Here is a 22610-nt window from a genome sequence, read left to right as displayed (position 1 = left end):
TAAACAGGAAGTTGATGAGTGATGGATATAAAATGTATCTCTTGGTTAATAATGCTCACATGAAGCTTTATTCTAAACCAGGAAGCTCAGATAGGCAGTTCTGAGTAAAATGCAAGGAATATTTCATACATTGATATTTTTATGTCAAACAATACATAGGTGTTCAGTTAACAGGGAGTTAATGAGCAATATATGGAAAACATATCACACATTATAGCATGCTCACCTGAAACTTGATGCCAAGTTTTAGGCAACTCTGATTTAAAGTCTTTGATAATAGTGAAATCATAAAAAGAATAGAGTCAAAACAGTTAACTTAATTAACTTAACCACCTTCAGAGCAGGGATGTAATACATGTTACTGTGTCACATACAAGTATGGCTTGTTCACCCCTAATGAAAGTGAGTACATAGGAAAACAAACATACAGGAATTAAGCATCCCAAATTCATCATAGGTATCTTATTCAAATTATCCCTCTTTAATACAGAACAATTCATTATTCAATGATATTAATAAAAAGAAGAGAAATCTAAGTTCCCAGTATTAAATTCATCCATCATTTACATCTTTCATGCATGAAATCTTATTACAGGATTTGCATAGTTGGTATTTCTACATTTTATCTTAAAACCTAGACTTTTTTCTCTGCGATTCTTTCACACATCATAAAACTTTGTAAACGGGTTCTTTTCGTTCAACATTCCCATTTTTTATATTCCATTCCATCTGGAGGTTTGATTTCAGTCTTTTTCTCTCCAATTTCTCCCCAGTTTGTACTCAATACTGTTCCTCCAGATTCACTCTGTAATCAAAAAATAAATTTACAATATCAAATAAGATTAATAAAATGCTCATTATGATTTTATAATGATGTCAGGACTATCTCATTTGTCTAACATGTTTATAGTTAATAATTTTTAGGATAATTATGCCTTTGGTTTCATCTGAATTATTTATATTTTCTCATGCAAGGGCCTTTTGGCGCTTACTTTACAGTAAGAATTTTGCTCATTGGTGAAGGCCAAATTGTGACCAATAGTTATTTACATTCCATTTCTTTGATGTGCAATGGAATGACAGTTGTTTCCTTATTTTTCTTTTCTCAAAAAGTTTTATTGATGTTAAGGTGGAACGATACAGGGAAATAACTCTGTAAAAATTAGCTGAAAGTTTAATAATCACATTTCATTGTTAAGGAAATATCAAACTTCTCAATGATCAAATTTAGTGTTGGTCAAACTGCTATATAGCCAATAAAATTTTGTCAATAAATTGTGTGGTTTATGTTTTTTGAAATTATTATGTTGTTTGTCGAATAGTCAGAGTCAATATTTTGTCAAAATTTGATGAAAATTAGAACGAGCCAAATTAGTTTTAGTCAAAGTGTTTGATACCACCTTAATCTTTTTATTATGTGTCTAAATATGTAGTATGTGTTAACTTCAGGTCTTGTCTCCTTTAAATATATATTGCTGAAGTGAAAAGAAGATACATAATCATATTATTGGGTCTTTGGCATGGAATGTTTTGTCAAGACTGTTTTCTCTTGGGTGTTTTGTCTGATGTGATTTGCCTGTAGTGTGTTCTCTGAAGACTTTCAACACTTATGAAGTTTTGTAAGTTTAATATAGTTAGATATACAATTGTTTAACAAGTACTGATGGAGGCACTTACAAAAGATTTCATCATTGCCTTTTTTGTTTCATCCGTTCCATCAGAATAAATCTGCTGGAATAATTTATTAAGAGCAGCATCTCCTTCCAGTTTCTCTGTCTTCTCTTCTTCTTTCACTTCTTGTTCTAACTTGTCCCAGTTACGTGTTTTATGACTTGAAGTTGGATATTTATGAGTTGTGTCAGTAGGATCTGAAATATTTGATATGAAAAATGAGTCTATTTTATACCATTTAAGATGCAAAAAACAGGTATATTTTACACCATTGAGTATGTAGAATGAGGCCTTTTTATACCCCACTTAGGGCACTTAGTCTGTGCGTCCCTACGTTCGTACGTCCTTCTGTCTATTTGTTTGAATGTCTTTCCCACTTCATGTTAAAGTTTTTGGTCCTTCAGGGTTAAGTTTTTGGTCAAAGTAGTTTTAGATAAAGTTGAAATCCAATCAACTTGAAACTTAGTACACATTTTCCCATGTTTAATCATTAAATATGTAAATGGAGGTCTTGTTTCTCCCTTTGAACTGTCAAATGAAGTTTATTTTATATCATAAAAGATGCAAAGACAGGTACATTTTATACCATGTGATATAAAAAATGAGGTCTATTTCATACCATTTCATCTCTAAAATAAGGTCTAATTATACCATTTTTTAATATGCAAAATGAGGTCTATTTTATACCATTTGTTATATAAAATGATGTCTACTTTACACCATTTTCTCTCATAATGACTCAGGACTTCAGGATCTTAACAATTTATAAAATAAATCAGTATTTTTATAAGTTCTTTGTATAAAGAATTTAAGAGTCTGTTCTATCAGATCGTTTCTTTCTAGTACAGGTAATTCTGTAACTTGGTAAGTCTCTGACCTATAACCTAAGACTTACTCTGTATAGGTATTTGTTTAATCTTTTCTTCTTCCTGTCCGTCACCCTCCAGTTTCTTCCACTGGATTTCTGCCTGTTTCTTCATTTTAATCTCAATCTATAAAAAGTATTATTATATCTTTATTTTGCAGCTAACAAAACATGATACTCCTTGTTAAATTTTTAACTCATTTATGATAATTAAATATAACTTTTAATAACTCAAATCTTAAACCCAAATTACATTTAAAAATTAAAACTTGAAATGATTCATCATTCTATTAAATATTCTACATAAAAAAAAATCCCAATAAAGCTAAACTAGAGGCTCTAAAGAGCCTGTGTCGCTCACCTTGGTCTTGTGCATATTAAATAATGGACACGGATAAATTCATGACATAATTGTGTTTTGGTGATAGTGATGTGTTTGTAGATCTTACTTTACTGAACATTCTTGTTGCTACAATTATATCTGTCTATAATGAACTTGGCCCAGTAATTACAGTGGAAAATATTTTCTACAAATTTACAAAAATTTATGAAAAATGTTAAAAATTAACTATAAAGGGCAATAACTCCTTAACGGGTCAATTGACTATTTTGGTCATGCAAACTTATTTGTAGATCTTATTTTGCTGAACGTTATTGCTGTATACAGTTTATCCCTATCTATAATAATATTCAAGATAATAACAAAAACGGCAAAATTTCCTTAAAATTACCAATTCAGGACAGTAACCTAACAACGGGTTGTCCGATCCATGTGAAAACATCAGGGCAGATAGATCTTGACTGGATAAACACTTTTACTGCTTGTCAGATTTGCTCTAAATGCTTTGGTTTTTGAGTTATAAGCCAAAAACTTCATTTTACCCCTATGTTCTATTATTAGCCGTGGCAGCCATTTTGGTTGATTGGCCAGGTCACGCCACACATTTTTTAAACAAATTACCCCAATGATGATTGTGGCAAAGTTAAGTTTAATTTGGCCCAGTAGTTTCAGAGAAGAAGATTTTTGTAAAAGATTACTAAGATTTACGAAAAAATGGTTAAAAATTGACTATAAAGGGCAATAACTCCTTCAGGGGTCAACTGACCATTTTGGTCATGCTGACTTATTTGTAAATCTTACTTTGCTGAACATTATTGCTGTTTACAGTTTATCTCTATCTATAATAATATTCAAGATAATAACCAAAAACAGCAAAATGTCCTTAAAATTACCAATTCAGGGGCAGCAACCCAACAACAGGTTGTCCGATTCATCTGAAAATTTCAGGACAGATAGATCTTGACCTGATAAACATTTTTACTACATGTCAGATTTGCTCTAAATGCTTTGATTTTTGACTTATAAGCCAAAAACTGCATTTTACCCCTATGTTCTATTTTTAGCCATGGCGGCCATCTTGGTTGGTTGGCCGGGTCACGCCACACATTTTTTAAACTAGATATCCCAAAGATGATTGTGGCCAAGTTTGGATTAATTTGGCCCAGTAGTTTCAGAGGAGAAGATTTTTGTAAAAGATTACTAAGATTTACGAAAAATGGTTAAAAATTGACTATAAAGGTCAATAACTCCTAAAGGGGTCAACTGACTATTTTGGTCATATGGACTTATTTGTTAATTTTACTTTGCTGAACATTATTGCTTCTACAGTTTATCTCTATCTATAATAATATTCAAGATAATAGCCAAAAACAGCAAAAATTCCCTAAAATTACCAGTTCAGGGGCAGCAACCCAATAACGTGTTGTCGGATTCATCTGAAAATTTGAGGGCAGATAGATCTTGACCTGATAAACATTTTAACTACATGTCAGATTTGCTCTAAATGCTTTGGTTTTTGAGTTGTAAGCCAAAAACTGCATTTTACCCCTATGTTCTATTTTTAGCCATGGCGGCCAATTTGGTCCAGTAGTTTCAGAGGAGAAGATTTTTGTAAAAGTTAACGACGACGGATGACGACGACGCTGGACGCCAAGTGATGGGAAAAGAAGTTAATTTATTCTTTAATTATTCTATGAAAACCAAATAAAAAAACAACATGGACCATACCTTACTTGATAGAACTTTAGTTAGTGTTTTGTCTGGAATAACATTGTGAGCCAAATCCATTTCTAAACTGTAATCGTTCCCTGACGGTAGCTTTACTGTACAACTTAACTGTAAATATAAAACTTTGGTTAGTAACTTGTTAGGAATAATCATTGTTTTTATTAATTGCAGCAGGTCAAGTTTCTAATATGATTCTAATGAAATATATGCAAGTGTAATTTTTTTTAACTTACTGTGTGGGGATTAATTTATTTTTGTTGGTAGTAATTTTCCTGATTTTGGTGGTTTTGCCAATCTGTGCATACAAAGCCTATAGAAAATTTCTAGTTCGTTGACCATCTGAATTTGTGGTTCACCTGTACTTACGAAACCAACGAAAGTTGGTATCCAACAAATGAATTATGGTATTTGAAGCATTCATCAGGAAATAAGTTTACAATAAGCCATTGCTAGGCAGTTTCCTCTGAGGTTGTGAGTTTGTATCCCACTCAGCTTTGATCTTAAATGCAAGTATTTACCGTTATTCTACCAGAAGAACAGTAGTTCTGTCCATGGAATTTAAAAACCAATAAAAACTTGCCACCATAATATAGCCAAGCTCAGGAAGGTTGCTTAAAGTGGTGTTTTAAAACACCAACAAACAGGCAAATAATCTTATTATTCAAAGGAGTTCAATGACATCTAAAAAGTAGGTAATGCCAAAACACATAATTTTCAATGATGTCATTTTGAATTTAATATGAGCAAACAACTTGAAACCCAAATTAATAAAATTTAAAGAAACATATACTGTGCACCCAGTACAGTATTATATACTCACTGATCTTTCTTGCACATCAACATGACAATCATCTTTAGGAACATTTTTAATTAGGATTGTAAGGACAACATGTGTTTGTGTTTGGTACCAATCATGTCTGAAAGTAAAAAGTTATGATTAATTAGGAATGTAATGGACAGAACTGTAAGGCAAAAATTTTTGAAAAATAGACAAAAATGCGAGATTAACTATTGCAATGTCAAATAGAAGAATCTGCTTACAGATATATGTTCAAGATATAAGAATGAGAGTTCTCTTTATTGCTATGTTCACTCAGTCGCATTATTAGTATTAATAAAACCTTTGCAATAATTTCTGAATTTAACTTTTTTGGTGAAGACATTGAAAACGTGTATCAATATAACTTTTGAGATATTTTATTTACATATCTTTGCATATATCCGTCCTCAATGCACTAAACCACTAAATATCTAGTTTTTTGGTTGATACCATTGATTTAGGAGATAACTGTATTGTATTTTAAGCTCTGACGGCATCAAATCCCAAATTGATGCCGTCGGAGCTTAAAAATACAATATTGTTATCTCCATTCTAATGAAACTGACAGAAAACAACGTTAAAACATGTATTTAAAATCTGTCATATGTCGTCTGCGCTTGCGATTTGATGCCATGTAAGAAAGTGATGTTATCTAATCAAAATGAACGTTACAAACGTTGTTGCATTAGAATGATTGATTGATTGGTGTTTAATGTCACTTTGAGCCGATTGTGCTATTTCCTGGCACTTAGGTGCTATTTCATGGCACTCAGTTTTTATAGGCGGAGAAAGCAAAGAGAACCACAACCTTCAGGGTTAATAGATTGCTGTTGGGTGTGAGCCAGTGCTCTGTGTTGAAGACTGTACTTTAACCTATGATGGCTTACTTTTAAAAATTGTGACTTGGATGGATAGTTGTCTCATTGGCACTCATATCACATTTTCTTATACCTATATAAAGCATCAACAAATATACTTTGGAACAAGACTTTATGTGTGAAACTATAATACATACTTAGCTTTAACTGGTGCATTTAACACTGCATCAGCAGGATTAGGTTTGGGTATGGATGAACTTTCTGTTTTTTTCTCACTTTCCTTTGAAGAACTTGTTTCCATTGGTGAAGAATCTGATACACCAACTCTAGCCTAAAAAATAATCAATTAGGAGTTTCAAATTAATGCCTTAAAATGTATATTTATCCCCAATTTCTCCTGCCTGACAATTGCAGAAGCTCCATAATAACTTGTCTATATGAAACTTGGAATGCATCATTCCACACTTTTTAAGCAATTCAGTAAATAGTTTCTTGACAGAAGTGCTTATAAGGCAGTTTCTGTGTATCCATATTTTTGTAACTACCAGTATTCCATATGTATGCATGATTATACAAGTAATATTACTATTAATAAAATATTAGAATTTGTTTCCTAGTATGAAATTTGTTAGTTATTGCATAACGAACAACAGCCAGTTTTATTTCAAAGATTGTTGGTCAACTTCTGTAAAATCCTGTTTCTTCCTTCAACAAAGTTAGTCATCATTAAACCGCATTTATGATAAGAAAATACTGTTAATAGAACTCATAAAATTGTAAGGTGCACTGGATTAGCCAAATATTGGGCCCTGTTTCTTTAAGTCACCTTAGAATAATATAAATAAAGGGAATTATATAAATCTTAAATAAGTTTTTACCTCAGCTCCATTGCTTTTTTCTTGTTTTGATACTGAAAACAAAATTGCAGAAAAAATTACAAATTGTTATAATCTTCTTAAAAAATAAAACTTTTTTTTAATTGTATTACATGTACTATAATTTGAACTTTATTGATAATATCTAACTACAATGAGGACATAGTAAGAATTTATGTTAAAATTTATAACAATGTATGCCTGTGTTTTTGACTTTAAAAAACAATTTCATTGTTAATTAAGCAAAACAGTTCTAAAAACTTTTAAAACAGTGGGTATTAAAATTTTACAAGTTATACTTACAGTCTATCTCTGCTTCACATTTTCTAATCCAGGTGTTGAAATTACTGTTTTCAGCTTGAAAAAAAGAGGAAACAGAATGACATTTAACTGTCAACCATAGCTTAATTGTACCTGTACTCACTACATTGAAAATCTTTCTTTTTCTAGTTGGAAGTATTTTCAATTGCAACTGTTAAATAACCCAACTTCTTTCACAATATAAATCTATTATAGAAACCATAACTCATATTAAATTTTCATGCAAAACATAACATCAATACAATCACAACAATCAAATGAATCCCTGCTGAAACTTACCTAAACTGAACCCAAACCACTATACTTTCTATTGGTTTGTCAGCAGGGTCTGTCAACACTTGAGATGAAGCATTTGAGAAATAACAAGTATACTATTTCCTTAATCCTTGAAAATTGGAACACAAAAAATATTAAGGAATCAAAATCATACCAGGATATTTCTTTACCAACATCAACCTCTAAAAATTATGGCAATTCTTTGAAAACTCTACTCTCAGACCTATTTTTTTGGGGAAGCTAGTCTATAATACTTGGATCTCAGTTGTCACTTATTAAGAAATAGTTGATGCAAGCTATACTTTATTGTAGTTTTAACTGTTAAAACTACAATAAAGTATAGCTTGCATCAATTATTTGCACCCTTACTCAAATATTCCTCTTTTTTCATTAGCTAAACTTTCATCCCAGTTAACCCACTTTGACATGTTTGAGGAACCTTCAGATTTATTGTTTAGCTTGTTCTCACTCTGAATATAAATTTAGAAGTTGCCATATGATATTAAACAAACAACAGTCAATCTTAAAAATAAGAAGCTACAATTATAAGAACCCTCAGATGTATCTAGTCTTCAAATACTCACATTGTCGTGATGGTGCATTCACTGAAAGTGGAAACAGTGAAAGTTCAACTTAGAAATGTTTTAAGGGTTCACAGACCTTTCATTTTGTAAATATTTTCTTTTTCAATTAAAAATCAAATTGACATTTATGCTATCTATTAAAAATGTAATTAAAATACAGCTCCTATGCTTTTGATGGAAAGTGTGGCAAAGGATCTGTATTCCAATCCAATTGACATTGAAGAAAAGAAATTAAAATGGTATGATTGTTCCATAAACAGTTTTAAAGAATACACCATGGATAAAAGATACAACAGACAGTTGTTTTAGCATCTGCCATATCTATGGCTGCTATATAAAACTGATAAATTAGAAAAGTTTCTCATCTATGAAGACCTTGCAGTGACTTCATAGTCTCTATATATAAAGTTAATGTATTTGTATCTGTTATGTTCTACAAGTGTAGTAAATGAAGCACTACAGTCTTGTTTAAAAATAGTTGACTGCTTACTTAATATCATTGAACTTCTATAAGTGGTTCAATTTCAACTTTCCTAAACACAAACTTACAAAAAATAATAATTTAAAAGTGGATTTTTACTCTTCCACTAAAGTAGATTTAAGTAGATAACTCTGAGTGGACAACTTGGTTATTAAAATCAAAATAGTTTAAACATATTTATTTAAAGTGGATTGGGAAACAAGTTTTGCAACTTATATTAATCCCTTTCCATTTTGCGGGTGCGAGAGAAAATAGACTATTTCATATGATTGGAAGATGTGGTATGATTGCCAATGATACAACTCTCTGCAAGAGACAAAATGACACAGACATTAACAACTACAGATCCCTGTACGGCCTTGAACAATGAGCAAAGCCCATACTGCATATAAAAGGTTCTGAAATGACAATTCAAACAAAAAAACAAACTGCCTTGTACTCTTTCTTCATACACATTGAAGAATTCATTCCTATTTAATATCTAGTTTATTATTGATCCTACAACACAGTTCAAAAGAAAACAAAACACAAATACCCCCCCCCCCCTCCCCCAAAAAAAACCCCCAACAACTGGAAACTGACCATAAGGAGAAAAAATGGAGGAAATAAGTTGTGAAATGATGCAAATTATGTCTAATTTGTTGTCACACTTACCCAGGGCTATTAAAAAATCCCAGGGATAACAATGCTATTTTACTTTCCAAGAATATATGTATTAATATTAAGTGACATCTTTTTAAACCCCCAAAAAAGAAACTTCCATAAATTCCTGTGTTTTACTTACAATTTAGTACATGTCCAGCAGTGAATACTTTTAATGCATCTTCATATCTCTCTAGATGAAATAAAGCTATGCTGGAATCACAAAGAAGACAATAGGTTTACGAGGTATTACAAAGTATTTTACAGTTGTGGAAAAAAAAGAATTTGATATTTTCACCCACATTGTACTATCATTTGAATATGTTGTATTACCAGTAACATTTGAATACTATTCAATTAGATTTTGCAGCTATCTCCAACAGCAGCTACTTATGATAACCATGTAGGTCAATGCTGTTGGTATTGCTTTTGAATCAATTGTGTGCATCTTATGGTTTATATCAAATGTTAGACCACAGCCAAAGATTTTGACCCATAATGTTGAAATAGGAAAGAAATATATGACTTTCATAAGATTTTACCTTTGGTTCAACATATATAATAATTCTGTCCACTTATCCTACTGTCCTACATCATGCACTTTAAAAAAAAGCCAATTTAGTATGGTAGTAAATTTATTTTTTACATAAATAATTATGTTATATTTACTATCATTTCATTGCATTGTCTAGCCCTTTTCCTAAATGCATATTTTACTACCCTTTTTTAATTTGCCTAATAATACATGCAGTAAATACTCCAATTACAGGGTAAGGCACTCTATCTGACAATAAGCTAAATAATAAGTGTGATCAGTCAAATTCATTTAAAAGCTATTTCTTAATTATCAAATGCTCAAATTGTCTACATGTCTGGGTATTCTATTAACCCCGGCCACTACATTGTTATCTGCGAGTTCTAAGGTAGAAACGATACCAGTGGGATGTCAATCGTTAAATCGTAATGTTCTTTTTGATTCCATAGGGTATTATATTATTTATCGGTTAAATTTCTCACAATTTTTCTTGCTATACAGTTTGCGTTTTGCTTATAGTTAAAAGCTGTTTAATATAGTGGTGTTAAGATGCTAAATTCTACATTAATTGGTATTTGGTGGAAAGTTGTCTCATTGGCAATCATACCAGTCTTTATCATATATGTCCATCTATCACCTAAATTTTACTTTCATTAACATTAAGCACATTGATATTTTGTGTAATTCATAACAGTGATCAGTGACACATGAACATACATTTGTAATCAGATGAAACAATAGAAAATAAGACAATTTAGCAAAGTCAAAAATTAAGTCATTTCATGGTATTTTGAATTGCATTTTGTAAAAGCATAATTTCCTACTCCATGTGCTTGCATGTGTAAAATAAAAGCACAATTCAAAAGTCTTCCTTTAAATTGAATCTCAGAACATTGTAAAACAATTACCCTCTCCTGTAATATGCCTTGGAATTTTTAGGATTTATTTCTGTAGATTTGTTGGTATCTTCTAATGCCTCTGAAATAAAAGCAATAAAAATGTAATAAATATCTGTACTGTTTGTAATTTCTTTTGCATTACACAAGTTCTTAGCTTACAGATGTTTTAGAATTGTTTTCCTGTATTTTGTCCAGAAAAGTCTATTATGCTGATTGGAGGTTTTTTTTTCTTCTCTATTGTATAATAATTTATCAATATTGGAACTATATATGTATGTCATGTATGTATGCAAATACATGTACATATTTCCAAAAAGTCTTAACATTAATTTTGTTTACATTTATAATAGATGTGTGATGTATATCTAAATCTGTTAATTTTTAATTTCTTTCTCATTATTCATAGTTGAAGGTCATAAATCCTGAATTTTTCTTCAATCTATTATCAATTACAATGAATTAGGTTTGTGTTCCATACAAAATTTATAACACTAATTATATATATATAAAGAGTGACTGAAACCAGATATTTTATTCTTGTTTAACCCTCTTGCTGCTGGAGGGACACATATATGTCCATGTTTTAATTTATGCAAGCTTCTCATCAGTGCTGTACCTTTATCAAAATAAAAGACCGAAAATTAAAAAGTGTAATCTGTTTCTACAATGGCTCTTAAATGTAACGGTCATTACGGCATGACATCATTGTTTGTCATGTCACGTCACAAACGTGGAGCGGTCTTATTTTCTGGCATATGAAATGCAACCCTGAAAAACAACTGACAGCAAAAGGGTTAATCATGTTTATGATATGTGTTATAATGTAAATACCTGAATATCTTTCCAGTTTTAACAGTACTTGAGCTCTAGCAGCATAGTAATCATCTCTCATGTCCTCGTCATCAGTGTTTAAAGCTTCTGTATACAACTTAAATATAAAATATACAAGCATCAAACTTTCATTTCCTATCTTAAATACTAAATAGTTTTAATAAGCAGCTCTCAAGGGGTTCTTCAAATAACCATTAAACAGAGGAATTTGAGGTACCTGGTTAAAAGTCATTTGATAAGTCCCCTTTTACGATCTTCTTAACTTTTTTGGATTCGAGCGTCACTGATGAGTCTTTTGTAGACTGGCGTATATACAAAATTTAGTCCTGGTATCTATGATGAGTTTATTTACTACCACTGGGTAGATGCCACTGCTGGTGGAGATTTATTTCCCCAAGGGTATCACCAGCCCAGTAGTCAGCACTTTTGTGATGACATGAATTATCATTGATATGGTTATATTTATAAATTAACTGTTTACAAAATTTTAAATTTTTGAAATACTAAGGCTTTTCTACCTCAGGCATAGATTACCTTAGCTGTATTTGGCAAAACTTTTTAGGAATTTTGGTCCTCAATGCTCTTCAACTTCATACTTTATTTTGGCCTTTTAAACTTTTTTGGATTCGAGTGTCACTGATGACTCTTTTGTAGACAAAACGCCCGTCTGGCATATATAAAAAATTTAGTCCTGGTATCTATGATGAGTTTATTTACTACCACTGGGTCGATGCCACTGCTGGTGGAGATTTATTTCCCTGAGGGTATCACCAGCCCAGTAGTCAGCACTTTTGTGCTGACAATGAATTATCATTGATATGGTTATATTTATAAATTAACTGTTTACAAAATTTTGAATTTTTGAAATACTAAGGCTTTTCTACCTCAGACATAGATTACCTTAGCTGTATTTGGCAAAACTTTTAGGAATTTTGGTCCTCAATACTCTTCAACTTCGTACTTTATTTTGGCCTTTTAAACTTTTTTGGATTCGAGCTTCACTGATGAGTCTTTTGTAGACAAAAACGCGTCTGGCGAATATACAAAATTTAGTCCTGGTATCTATGATGAGTTAATCAAATAAAAATATTTTTTTTTAAATCGGGCCAGGAAATTTAACTTTTTTGGTAATTTTTTGGTAATTTCCACTTTTGCGCAGAACGCAGATATCTACTTCCTGCTTCCGGTCTCATTGTCATGAGACTTTGAGTAGTCTAGTAAAATATAGGTGCTCTAGGAACACAATACAAATTACATTTTTAATAATTCTTTGTCTTTGATAAGAATAAACGTTACCTGATGATCGCGTTTCTTTGTTTACATATAACATGACATCATTACTTAAATAATGTCACAAGAAAAATCCCTAACAACAGAACCAAAATCAGAAATGTTAGGGTATTTCTGTTTCTTTTTTTAACAGATTTTGAAGTTACAAATAAAATAATTCATACAGACTTTGTCCCCTTTTACAGGTAATCATAATGAGGAGCCTGATTGGTTAATTTCGTTCATCGTGATTGGCACTTTTTCGCTATCGTTATCCCTTTTTCTATGTATTTTTTTTTTTTATATTTTAGCGATCCGTGATCATGGAAATTAATTTTCTGTGAATTGGGATTGACAAAAAAATCAACTCGTAAATGGTGATGAGACCCCCCCCCCCCCCCCCCAACAGACCCCTCCATAATGCCTGCCTCATATTCACTCATTTGACAGAATACATCATGTAGGAATCTGGTCAAATCAGCACCTTTTTAAATTCAATTTGAGCATTTGATAATTAAGAAATAATTCATGGGGGATGGAATATATCATGATTTTACCACGGGCTGGCCCTTTATGACAAATATTTTACCCTGAGCGATAGCAAATAGGACAAATACGGCTATTGTTTTGGAATGAAGCGCTCTAGGTGGAGACAAATATTTGCCGTTCCCATAAATAAACGCACTATTAAATTGGCGTAAAAGAAAGGATCTAACTGAATTAGTGACATGCATAAACTATTTACAATTACGTCTTTAGATCGTTTTGGATGAATTTAAATGATAATTTACTTATATATATATATATATATATGTCTTATAAATATGTTTAAAAAGACATGACTTTTACCACATTTTAGCAATGTTTGTTTACGTTTACTTGTTGTGATGATTTCGGTTTCGGGAGGGTGTATTTTCCAATAAAATGCTTATATTCTTACGTGATTTATGTTTTTTATTATAACGACCCTGCATACCCGATGTATCCACTTTATGGACTCTACCAATCCATACTACAGACTCACCAGGCGTTGGTTTACTTTTGTTTGTAATTGATTTTTTTTATCCTTTTTGAAGAGGCTAAACAGAAACTTATACATGAGATATACTTTAACACAGGATTGTTACATGACTGTATATTGATTTGGAACTTTTATTGTCAATGGAAAAAAATTACAAGGTCTCCGTCTCTAATGAAACACTAATGCGATTGTTGGGTGACGTTATTTGTGAGTCGCGTCAGTTTTTTTACCAGAGTGAAATATTTACGTGAGAGACGAATGTTTACAAGGGAGACAATCCAGTGTCAACATGGTCAACAGCGACACCTACAGAATACAGAATCGGGAAGCTCATTCATAAAATAAACATGTGACGTGGGAGTACGATTGGAACAGCCCTGAAAATATATTCATATTTTACCACGTGTGTACTCAAAGTGTATGAAGGACGTCATGTAAGAATATTTGATATGAATTAACCTCCTATGTGCCATAGGGCCGATTTGGCCGATCTTGTTATGCTCCCTTTGAGTGCCAAAGATCGGCCCAGCCCAAGTTTTGAATTTGGTTTAACGTCACAAAGTATGTGACGTCACAACCAAACCTACGGCAAGCGACGCTGTCAAAAATGGCCGCACCGGGAAATCAGCCAATTTGGTTCCGTGTGTTTCCACCAGAGGCAGAGCAGGACACGCCATTTCACGGAGCTGCATCTGGACCAATCAGGATGCCAGCTAGAGATTCACCTCCTATTCTCTACTTTTATCTACTCTTTTCAGTGGATCTGATAAAAGAATTTGTGAAGCAAACAAACAGGTACAAATTTCGAAAGATTTTATTCAGAGATTTTTTTCTTATTACTCAGTTTTCAGCGATTTCTAGTTTCGGAACCAACGGAAATGTTTTTTGCCGGAAAGACGATCGATTATTTTTAATTATTGAAAGTAAAAAAAACAAAAACACACAAAAGGACGAGTCAAACAAAAACACAATAAAGGACGAGTCAATGAAAACAAAAGTTTTTCACGGGAAAAACGAGTGATAATATTCCAATAAATTGAATAAAATATGTTTTTGGATGGGTTTCACTTATATGACAATTAACATAGAATAATTTTGGCAGCTAAAATTATTCTTTTATTAAAGATTCTTTCCGACGGACATAAAACTTGGCAAACGGGAAAGACGGCTTACATTAGGATTATTTCCTCCGGGCATACATGTAAGTTAGGCTTATAAGCGTGCTTTTTTCTCATTCTTTTTTTAAATTTAATTGAACATAAACTCTCAATTACAATCATTATAATTTTCAGATATGCTTCAGACCTGTATGACAGAACTAGACTCCAGACTGGTAGATTTTCCAGGAAATGTCAGTGGAGAAAAGAAGGAAAGCTAACAATTTCCGAGTTCAAGGCTTTTTTAGGCGTCCTTTTCAATATGGGATTAAATAGGAAAAGCTCTATAAAAGAATATTGGAATCGAAAAAACATGTCTCAATCTACTCCATGGTTTAGAATGACTTTTGCCCGCAATCGTTTTCAAAATGTTTTGAAATTCTTGCATATTGTAGACTGCAAAAAGATCCCGACAAGAAATAACCAAAACTACAATCCGGCTTCAAGAGTTAAACCATTAATTGACTTCGTGAATAGAAAATTTCTGTACCACTATAGACCAAGACGGGAGTTGTCAGTCGACGAGACGTTGGTCGGAACAAAAGGTAAAACGGCAATGTTGCAATACATTCCGAGCAAAAGATCCCGCTTCGGAATAAAATTCTGGGTTCTCGCGGAAGCTGTTACAGGATACGTTTTACAAATGCACATTTATCTCGGCAAAACTTTTGAACCCGCTCTCCCTGCTGGTACGTTACAAGGAACAAACGTGGTAATTAAATTGTTACAATCGGCTGATCTGCTTAATAAATGGTATCATGTTTTTACGGACAATTTCTTCTCATCCTTAAATCTTGCAAGAGCACTCCTTGTTCAGAGAACCCACCTTACAGGCACTTTACGAAAAAATCGACCCATGCCGAACATGATTAAGAACGCTAATCCCGATCCCGGACAGACAACTTATGCTAGACAGGGAAACATACTGTTGTGCTCCTTCCGAGACCAGAATCGACGTAAGCAGGTAAAGCTAGTGTCTACGTTTTATAGCGCTATCCGAGCAATGAATGCAAAACCACTTATCGTTAACGCGTACAACAACTTCATGGGCGGTGTAGACCTTTCGGATCAAATGATGGCATTTTATAACGATCACAGAAAACAAACCAAAGTCTGGAAAAAAATTATATTACACATGTTTCACAGAATACTGCTTAATTCTTATATCCTGTATTATCAACACACATCTCATAACCCAATATTAACAAGATTTGAATTCGTGAAACAAGTAATTGAAGGACTCACTGAGGAACATCTATCAAATAGACAGCAGAATCCTGGACAACGACAAAAAATACGAAAGGTAACGGAAAGGAAAGAAAAAGACTGTACTGTGTGTTCCGACAGGAAAAACGGCAGACGAAGAAGAGCAAGGACCGAGTGTTCACGTTGCGCGAAGGGACTGCACAAGTTGTGTGTTCATAGACACGAATGTTAATAATGGAATTATGACTTTCTTATAATTTTTTTGTGAATTATGATAAAAAATATTCTTGTAAAAACATAAATGAATTAAAAGCTGTATTTTTATTTTCTAATGACAAGGTTTTGCCTTTCTTTAACTTATGGAACGACCATTTAAAACTCGGAGGAAGGAGAGCATGTTTTTTTTTCGGAAATAAATAATTTGATTCTCTACTTGAATAAAATAAAAATCTGGCATTTAAGGGAAGAAAACAAGCTGAAAGGAAATATTCAACATAAATTATAATGCCAAACTATGAGGAAAATGTTGCATCACGTAAAAAAATAAAATTGATCAGAGATTTTGTTTTAGCTAAAAGGTCGATTCCTTTGAGACGGACAATTTAACTTGCAAAAAGGGGGCATGGATTTTTCGTAGAAAAACAAGGCAAGAAAAAAATATTTGAGGGAGAAATTTTTGCGATAAAATATAATTTGTTGCTTCGTCTTTCAAACATAATAGTTTGAGACAAGAAAAAAACACCCTTTTTTATAAGTTAAATTGTTCATCTCTTTCAAACACAAAACGATGAAGAAGTACAGAATCTAAAACGAAGAAAGTACAAAAAACAAACAAATGCATAGTTTTCGAACTGTCAGATATCTGTTTGCATGTTTAAATCGTCAACAAGTCAGCTCTATCTATCGGTCTTCTTGTCTGAAAAATACCTCTCCGCAGAACAAATTAATCCCATTGACGTTTATGACGTTGTATAATAATTACGTCTATGACGTTCCCTCGAAAAAACAACTTTATTTTAGGGCCGATTCTTGGCACTCAAAGGGAGTAATCACAAATATTCCTGGCACTCAAGGGGTTAAATTCATTGACACCATGTATGAACCTGTTTTCGGAACTTTCTAGAATTTTCTTTCTTTGAAGGTATTTGATCATTCATACAGTCACATCTTATCAAACCGTTCAATTAGTATATGTTATTTAAATGCATGGATTATTATCTGTATTTCTACAGAGAAAGTATTAGATCTATATTAGAATTTTTTTTATATAGTTTCATTACCTCGAGTGCCTTCTCGTAGTTCTCATTCACGAATTCTTCATTTCCTTTCCTACAAAAGTTTAAAGAAATGTTTATTTAAAAGTTAATCAGTCACATTTAATTGAGGTAATAATTTGACAGTCTTGTTTAAAAAAAAAACCAATGGATTTTTTAACTTACGCAAAATTATCCGTCGCCATCTTGTTTACAGGGAGATAGTATTTCTAAAACAAGTATCGGAGGCACATATTACTGCTTTCCGGCAAAGAAGATGTCAATAATATCGGCAATATCGGAAATGTATTACTTTCTCTAACAATGTTTCATGTGTTTATTGAAAAAAGTAAAGGACAATTTCTAAATTATAATATTGACTCTAGTAAAAGATGAGTACAACGTTAAATCTATACAAAGTAAAGCGTGAGTGATAAACATTTCAGATGATAAACATTTCAAGGAAAATTTCAATGTCGATATCGAATCGATATATGCGATATCGACGATATTGACAATATAATCAGAGGAATAATTGTATGTACAAATAAACAAAATCCATTCAAAGTAATTGGTACAGAATTATTGCTTCACATTACGAGGGAAAAATTAAATGTCGATAATTATCTATTCGATATCGTTATTATCATCGATATCGACAATAGTTTAAGATGCATTCCATAAATAAATTTCAAGACAACAAATGTAGAGGGAAAATGAAAAGTCGGTATTCACTATATCGTCGATATCGACAACATTAACTTAGAACGTAAATTTGTAATGCTTAGTAAATCAAAATAATTGTCGATATCAATTCGGTATCGTCGATATCGACACCTACATATGAACAAGCACAATTTACTGTTATTCGTAAAATAAATTAGTCGTTTTTATGCCCCACCTACGATAGTAGAGGGGCATTATGTTTTCTGGTCTGTGGCTCCGTTCGTCCGTCTGTGCGTCCGTTCAAGTTAAAGTTTTTGGTCAAGGTAGTTTTTGATGAAGCTGAAGTCCAATCAACTTGAAACTTAGTACACTTGTTGCTTATGATATTTTGACCAAAAACTTTAACCTGAAACTCCCACTTTCATTTTCTATGTTCTACAATATTATAATATCGAAACAATATCGTTGATATCGTCGATATCGTAACTACAGCGGGTTTTGGACTTAAAGTCATAAGAAACGAGTGACCGATAAAAAATATTATCGCTATTTTGTGCATTTTTCTTTTGATCTAATTTTTGATAATTTTCATATCATGCTTCTCGCTTGAGATGGAAAAATTATCGCTAGAAACTAAGGAGGCCACGTGGCGTTGCTAACGAAATTGACATGAAATTGACAACGTCGTCATAGGTAAAATTGCGATAAACAGATTATCATTGGTCATCTCAACTCGATTGCTTTTCTCACTTTCACTGTACCAGCTCAAGCGAGAAAACCAATCTTGTTGAGATGATCAACGATAATCTATAATTATCGGTCGTCCAACTGTCTATATCAATTTGCTCAGCTCTTAATAAAACTCCATATCACGGCTTTGTGACGTCAAATACGTTGACCTGGCCTTAATAACTTTGACCCGGACATATCAGCGACGTCATAATGTTTGAACCGACGTTGATAAGTTTGACCCGAACTTATCAAGTCAACTTCCGGTTGCAGGTGAAACTAAGACAATACTTCCAAAAGACGCAAATACAGCCCGATAAATCGATTATCAGGTTATCGGCATATTAATATTGTAAAATATCAGCTGCTCGACATAATATGAAGGCTTTTTGATCTCGTTCGCTGCGCTTACTCGACAAAAAGCTTCATATTATGTCTCGCAGCTGATATTTTACGATATCAACATGCAGACAACCTGATAATCGGTACATATTATTCCAATTCTTGAACCAATGCATACATACATCATAAACTTAGTCTTCTGTGTACGATTTTATCATTTTTTCCCCATAAATTTCGTATAATCGTCAATTTTTTTAATCGGTCAGTGTTGTTGTGAAAATATGGCAGGTAATTAAAATTCGTGATTTGAAGCCGAAGTTTAACGATTGTCACCTGTTTGTCAACATCAACAAAAAAGCATGGATATTCAGCACGTGTTTTAACATGAACACTCAGATAATAGTTTATTTTAATGACATCCATGCGTATTGCGATCACCGGATTTTTTCGAGATGGGTCACACTGACGTCACTTTGCATACGGAAAATTTGTCGGGGAATTGCTTCCTGGAATAAAATAAAGTAAACCTCTTCTAAATATTAACAAATAAAGAAATTTTCTTCAGAAATAAGTATATGTACATAAGTTTTATAATGAAGACTATCCATTCAGGTATAAAAAACACATGCATTAAATTTTTTTAATTTGAAGTTTCTTATGACTTTAAGTTTGAATTTAGTTCAATCAATCAAGCAAGATATCAATCAATCTATCAATCAATCGATCACTGTCCATTAATAAAAGAGGGACGAAAGATACCAAAGGGACAGTCAAACTCATAAATCAAAAACAAACTGACAACGCCATGGCTAAAAATGAAAAAGACAAACAGAAAAACAATAGTACACATGACACAACATAGAAAACTAAAGAATAAACAACACGAACCCCACCAAAAACTAGGGGTGATCTCAGGTGCTCCGGAAGGGTAAGCAGATCCTGCTCCACATGTGGCACCCGTCGTGTTGATTATGTGATTACATATCCGGTAAATAGTCTAATTCGGTAGGTCATATTCATGAAAGGGAAGGGGATTGTAGTTACGACGTAAGGAACATATCCGATATCATTTGTGAAACGGTTATTCCATAACGGTCAACCAACTCGTGATGGCGTCCGTAAAATTTGCGAAGGGATGATTTCAACTTCACCATTTGAAACTGTTGGTTTGATAGCTTCCTTGTGAGCAGCAAACCTCTATCAAGACAATCATGATAGGAAATGCAAGCACGGGAATATCGTATCAATTGGGAGATATATACCCCGTATGCAGGTGCTGCTGGAATGTTGCTACTTAGAAATGGAAAGTTCACAATTGGAAAGCTGAAATCATCTCTTTTGTCGGAAAGTTTTGTTTTCAACCGACCCTCATTGTCAATTTCTAGATGTAAGTCAAGATATGAAGCCGACTTAACTGTATCTGTAGTATCCTTTATCTCTAGTTCGATTGGATAGATGCGTTCCACATAGTCACCAAATTTTGAATTGTTTAGTGAAAGAACATCATCTATATAGCGGAAAGTATGGTTAAAGGATATTGCTAACTTCTTATCTTTCTTCCTAAGAAGTTCCTGCATGAAGTCAGCCTCATAATAATAAAGAAACAAGTCGGTGAGTAGAGGGGCACAGTTTGTTCCCATTGGAATGCCGACAGTCTGTTGAAAAACACGTCCTCCGAACGTAACAAATATGTTGTCAATCAAGAAATCAAGCATCTTGATAATATCAGTTTCAGAGAATTTTTTGTTTGAATCAGAGTGATTCTTTACAAAGTAGGATTTATCCCTCCCTAAGACAAGATACTTGTATCTACGTTGGCCATTCTTTTTTATGAAGCAAAGTAATACCAACTCTTTCAATTTGTCTTTTAGTTTGGAATGTGGAATACTTGTGTAAAGAGTAGAAAAGTCAAATGTTTTAATACTGTTACAAGATGAAAGAGAGTTAGATTGTATGTACTCTAAAAGATCTTTTGAATTTTTAAGTATCCACATCTGATTCACGCCATCTCTAGAATAGGCAGTTTCATAATAACTTTGAAGCCCGTCTTTGATTGCTGATAAAATAGATGTTAATAATTTAGAAAGAGGTTTCGTGGAGCACTTGGAAGACCCAGCAATATACCGTTGTTTGTAAGGACACTTATGTAGTTTAGGTATCCAATACAGTGATGGAAGATCCAGTTCTTCACCTTTGGTTGAAATTACAAAGGAGCATAGAACAGACCTATGATTATCCAGGATTTCCTCTTTGGTAAGTGTCGTGAGGGTATATGTTGAGTTTCCAAGTGAATTGTCAATACCTAATTCGTTTATCAAGCAGTTGATGTAATGACTTTTACACACAAAATTAAAACGATGTTATTTGGGGCTTTATCTGCGGGGACAACAACATATTTGTCATGGAGGTCGGATAGGTGTTTTGCAACATTTGGGTCTTTAAAGATTGACGTAGCATGGGCATTGATGGACCCATTCAGTTTCTTAATTCTGATTTGTATCAACGACCTCACTGCCTTAATCCATTCGGAAAGAGTGTCTACGTCTTCCTTCTCGCGCTTAGCCCATTGCCTGGCATAATCCTCGACTGAATCCATCAAAATTTCCAATTGATGGATTTAGGCTCACGATATTTAGGACCTTTCGATAACACATTTCGTAGAGAAGTGTTATTAACAATGTTAAGGTCACCGGTAATAACGTGGCCAGCAGGATTATATGTGAACTTGGAACTAGCACAAGTGCAATCAGGAGGTTTAGACTTGAAGTCGTCAATATCGAGATCCTGCAAAACGCGTTTGTAATTGAAAATTTTAGTTGCAATAGGTTTGGTATAGGTATAAGAAATTATTGGTACAGACTGGTCTTTGAAATAAGGAGGTATTTTCGATTGCACTAATTTATGATGAAGGATATTGCCTAGGTTGACGCCATCGAGACCTTTGTTGGCAAAGGAAAGATTAAGAAAAGATCTTTTCTCTTTTTTCTCTTTTCCATTTCCAATGCGAACAATAATATTGTCCTAATTACATATATGGAAAGGCGGTGGAAATATATTTGACATATATAGCGAATGGTTAACAACCGGCATGTGAAAAAGGTGCTGACATGGACACCACAAGGGACAAGAAAGCCGGGAAGACACGAAGAGGAGATATAGCAGCAGAGATAAAAAGACATGGTTACACATGGAATCAGATAGAAAAAAATCGCGAACGAGTTGGAAGTCCCTTGTTGATGACTTATGTGTTCAAGAACATGAAGAGGATTAATCTAAGTTAA

At 33.0% G+C, this 22610-nt stretch overlaps 1 protein-coding gene across 2 annotated transcripts; it reads right to left on the bottom strand.

Annotated features, from left to right (window-relative positions):
* Positions 1-480: 480 nt before the first annotated feature.
* On the bottom strand, positions 481-17858 carry LOC143085039 (protein SGT1 homolog). Of its 2 annotated transcripts, XM_076261178.1 has the most exons (14): positions 17779-17858; positions 17620-17668; positions 11687-11783; positions 10865-10934; positions 9564-9634; positions 8299-8319; positions 7421-7474; positions 7121-7152; positions 6440-6573; positions 5425-5521; positions 4605-4712; positions 2567-2663; positions 1678-1868; positions 481-805 (listed from the first exon to the last, which is right to left on the bottom strand). In XM_076261178.1, exons 1-14 carry the CDS (start codon positions 17796-17798, stop codon positions 698-700), a joined length of 1149 nt encoding a protein of 382 aa, XP_076117293.1. In that variant the 5' UTR covers positions 17799-17858; the 3' UTR covers positions 481-697. The 2 variants fall into 2 exon arrangements, with proteins under 2 accessions (XP_076117293.1, XP_076117294.1); XM_076261179.1 differs by lacking the exon at positions 8299-8319.
* Between the last annotated feature and the right edge of the window lie 4752 nt (positions 17859-22610).

The sequence above is a fragment of the Mytilus galloprovincialis genome, chromosome 8, assembly GCF_965363235.1.
Source record: "Mytilus galloprovincialis chromosome 8, xbMytGall1.hap1.1, whole genome shotgun sequence".
Lineage (NCBI taxonomy): Eukaryota > Metazoa > Mollusca > Bivalvia > Mytilida > Mytilidae > Mytilus > Mytilus galloprovincialis.
The sequence above is the reverse complement of the archived record's forward strand: the minus strand, read 5'-3'. Positions and strand labels throughout refer to the sequence as shown.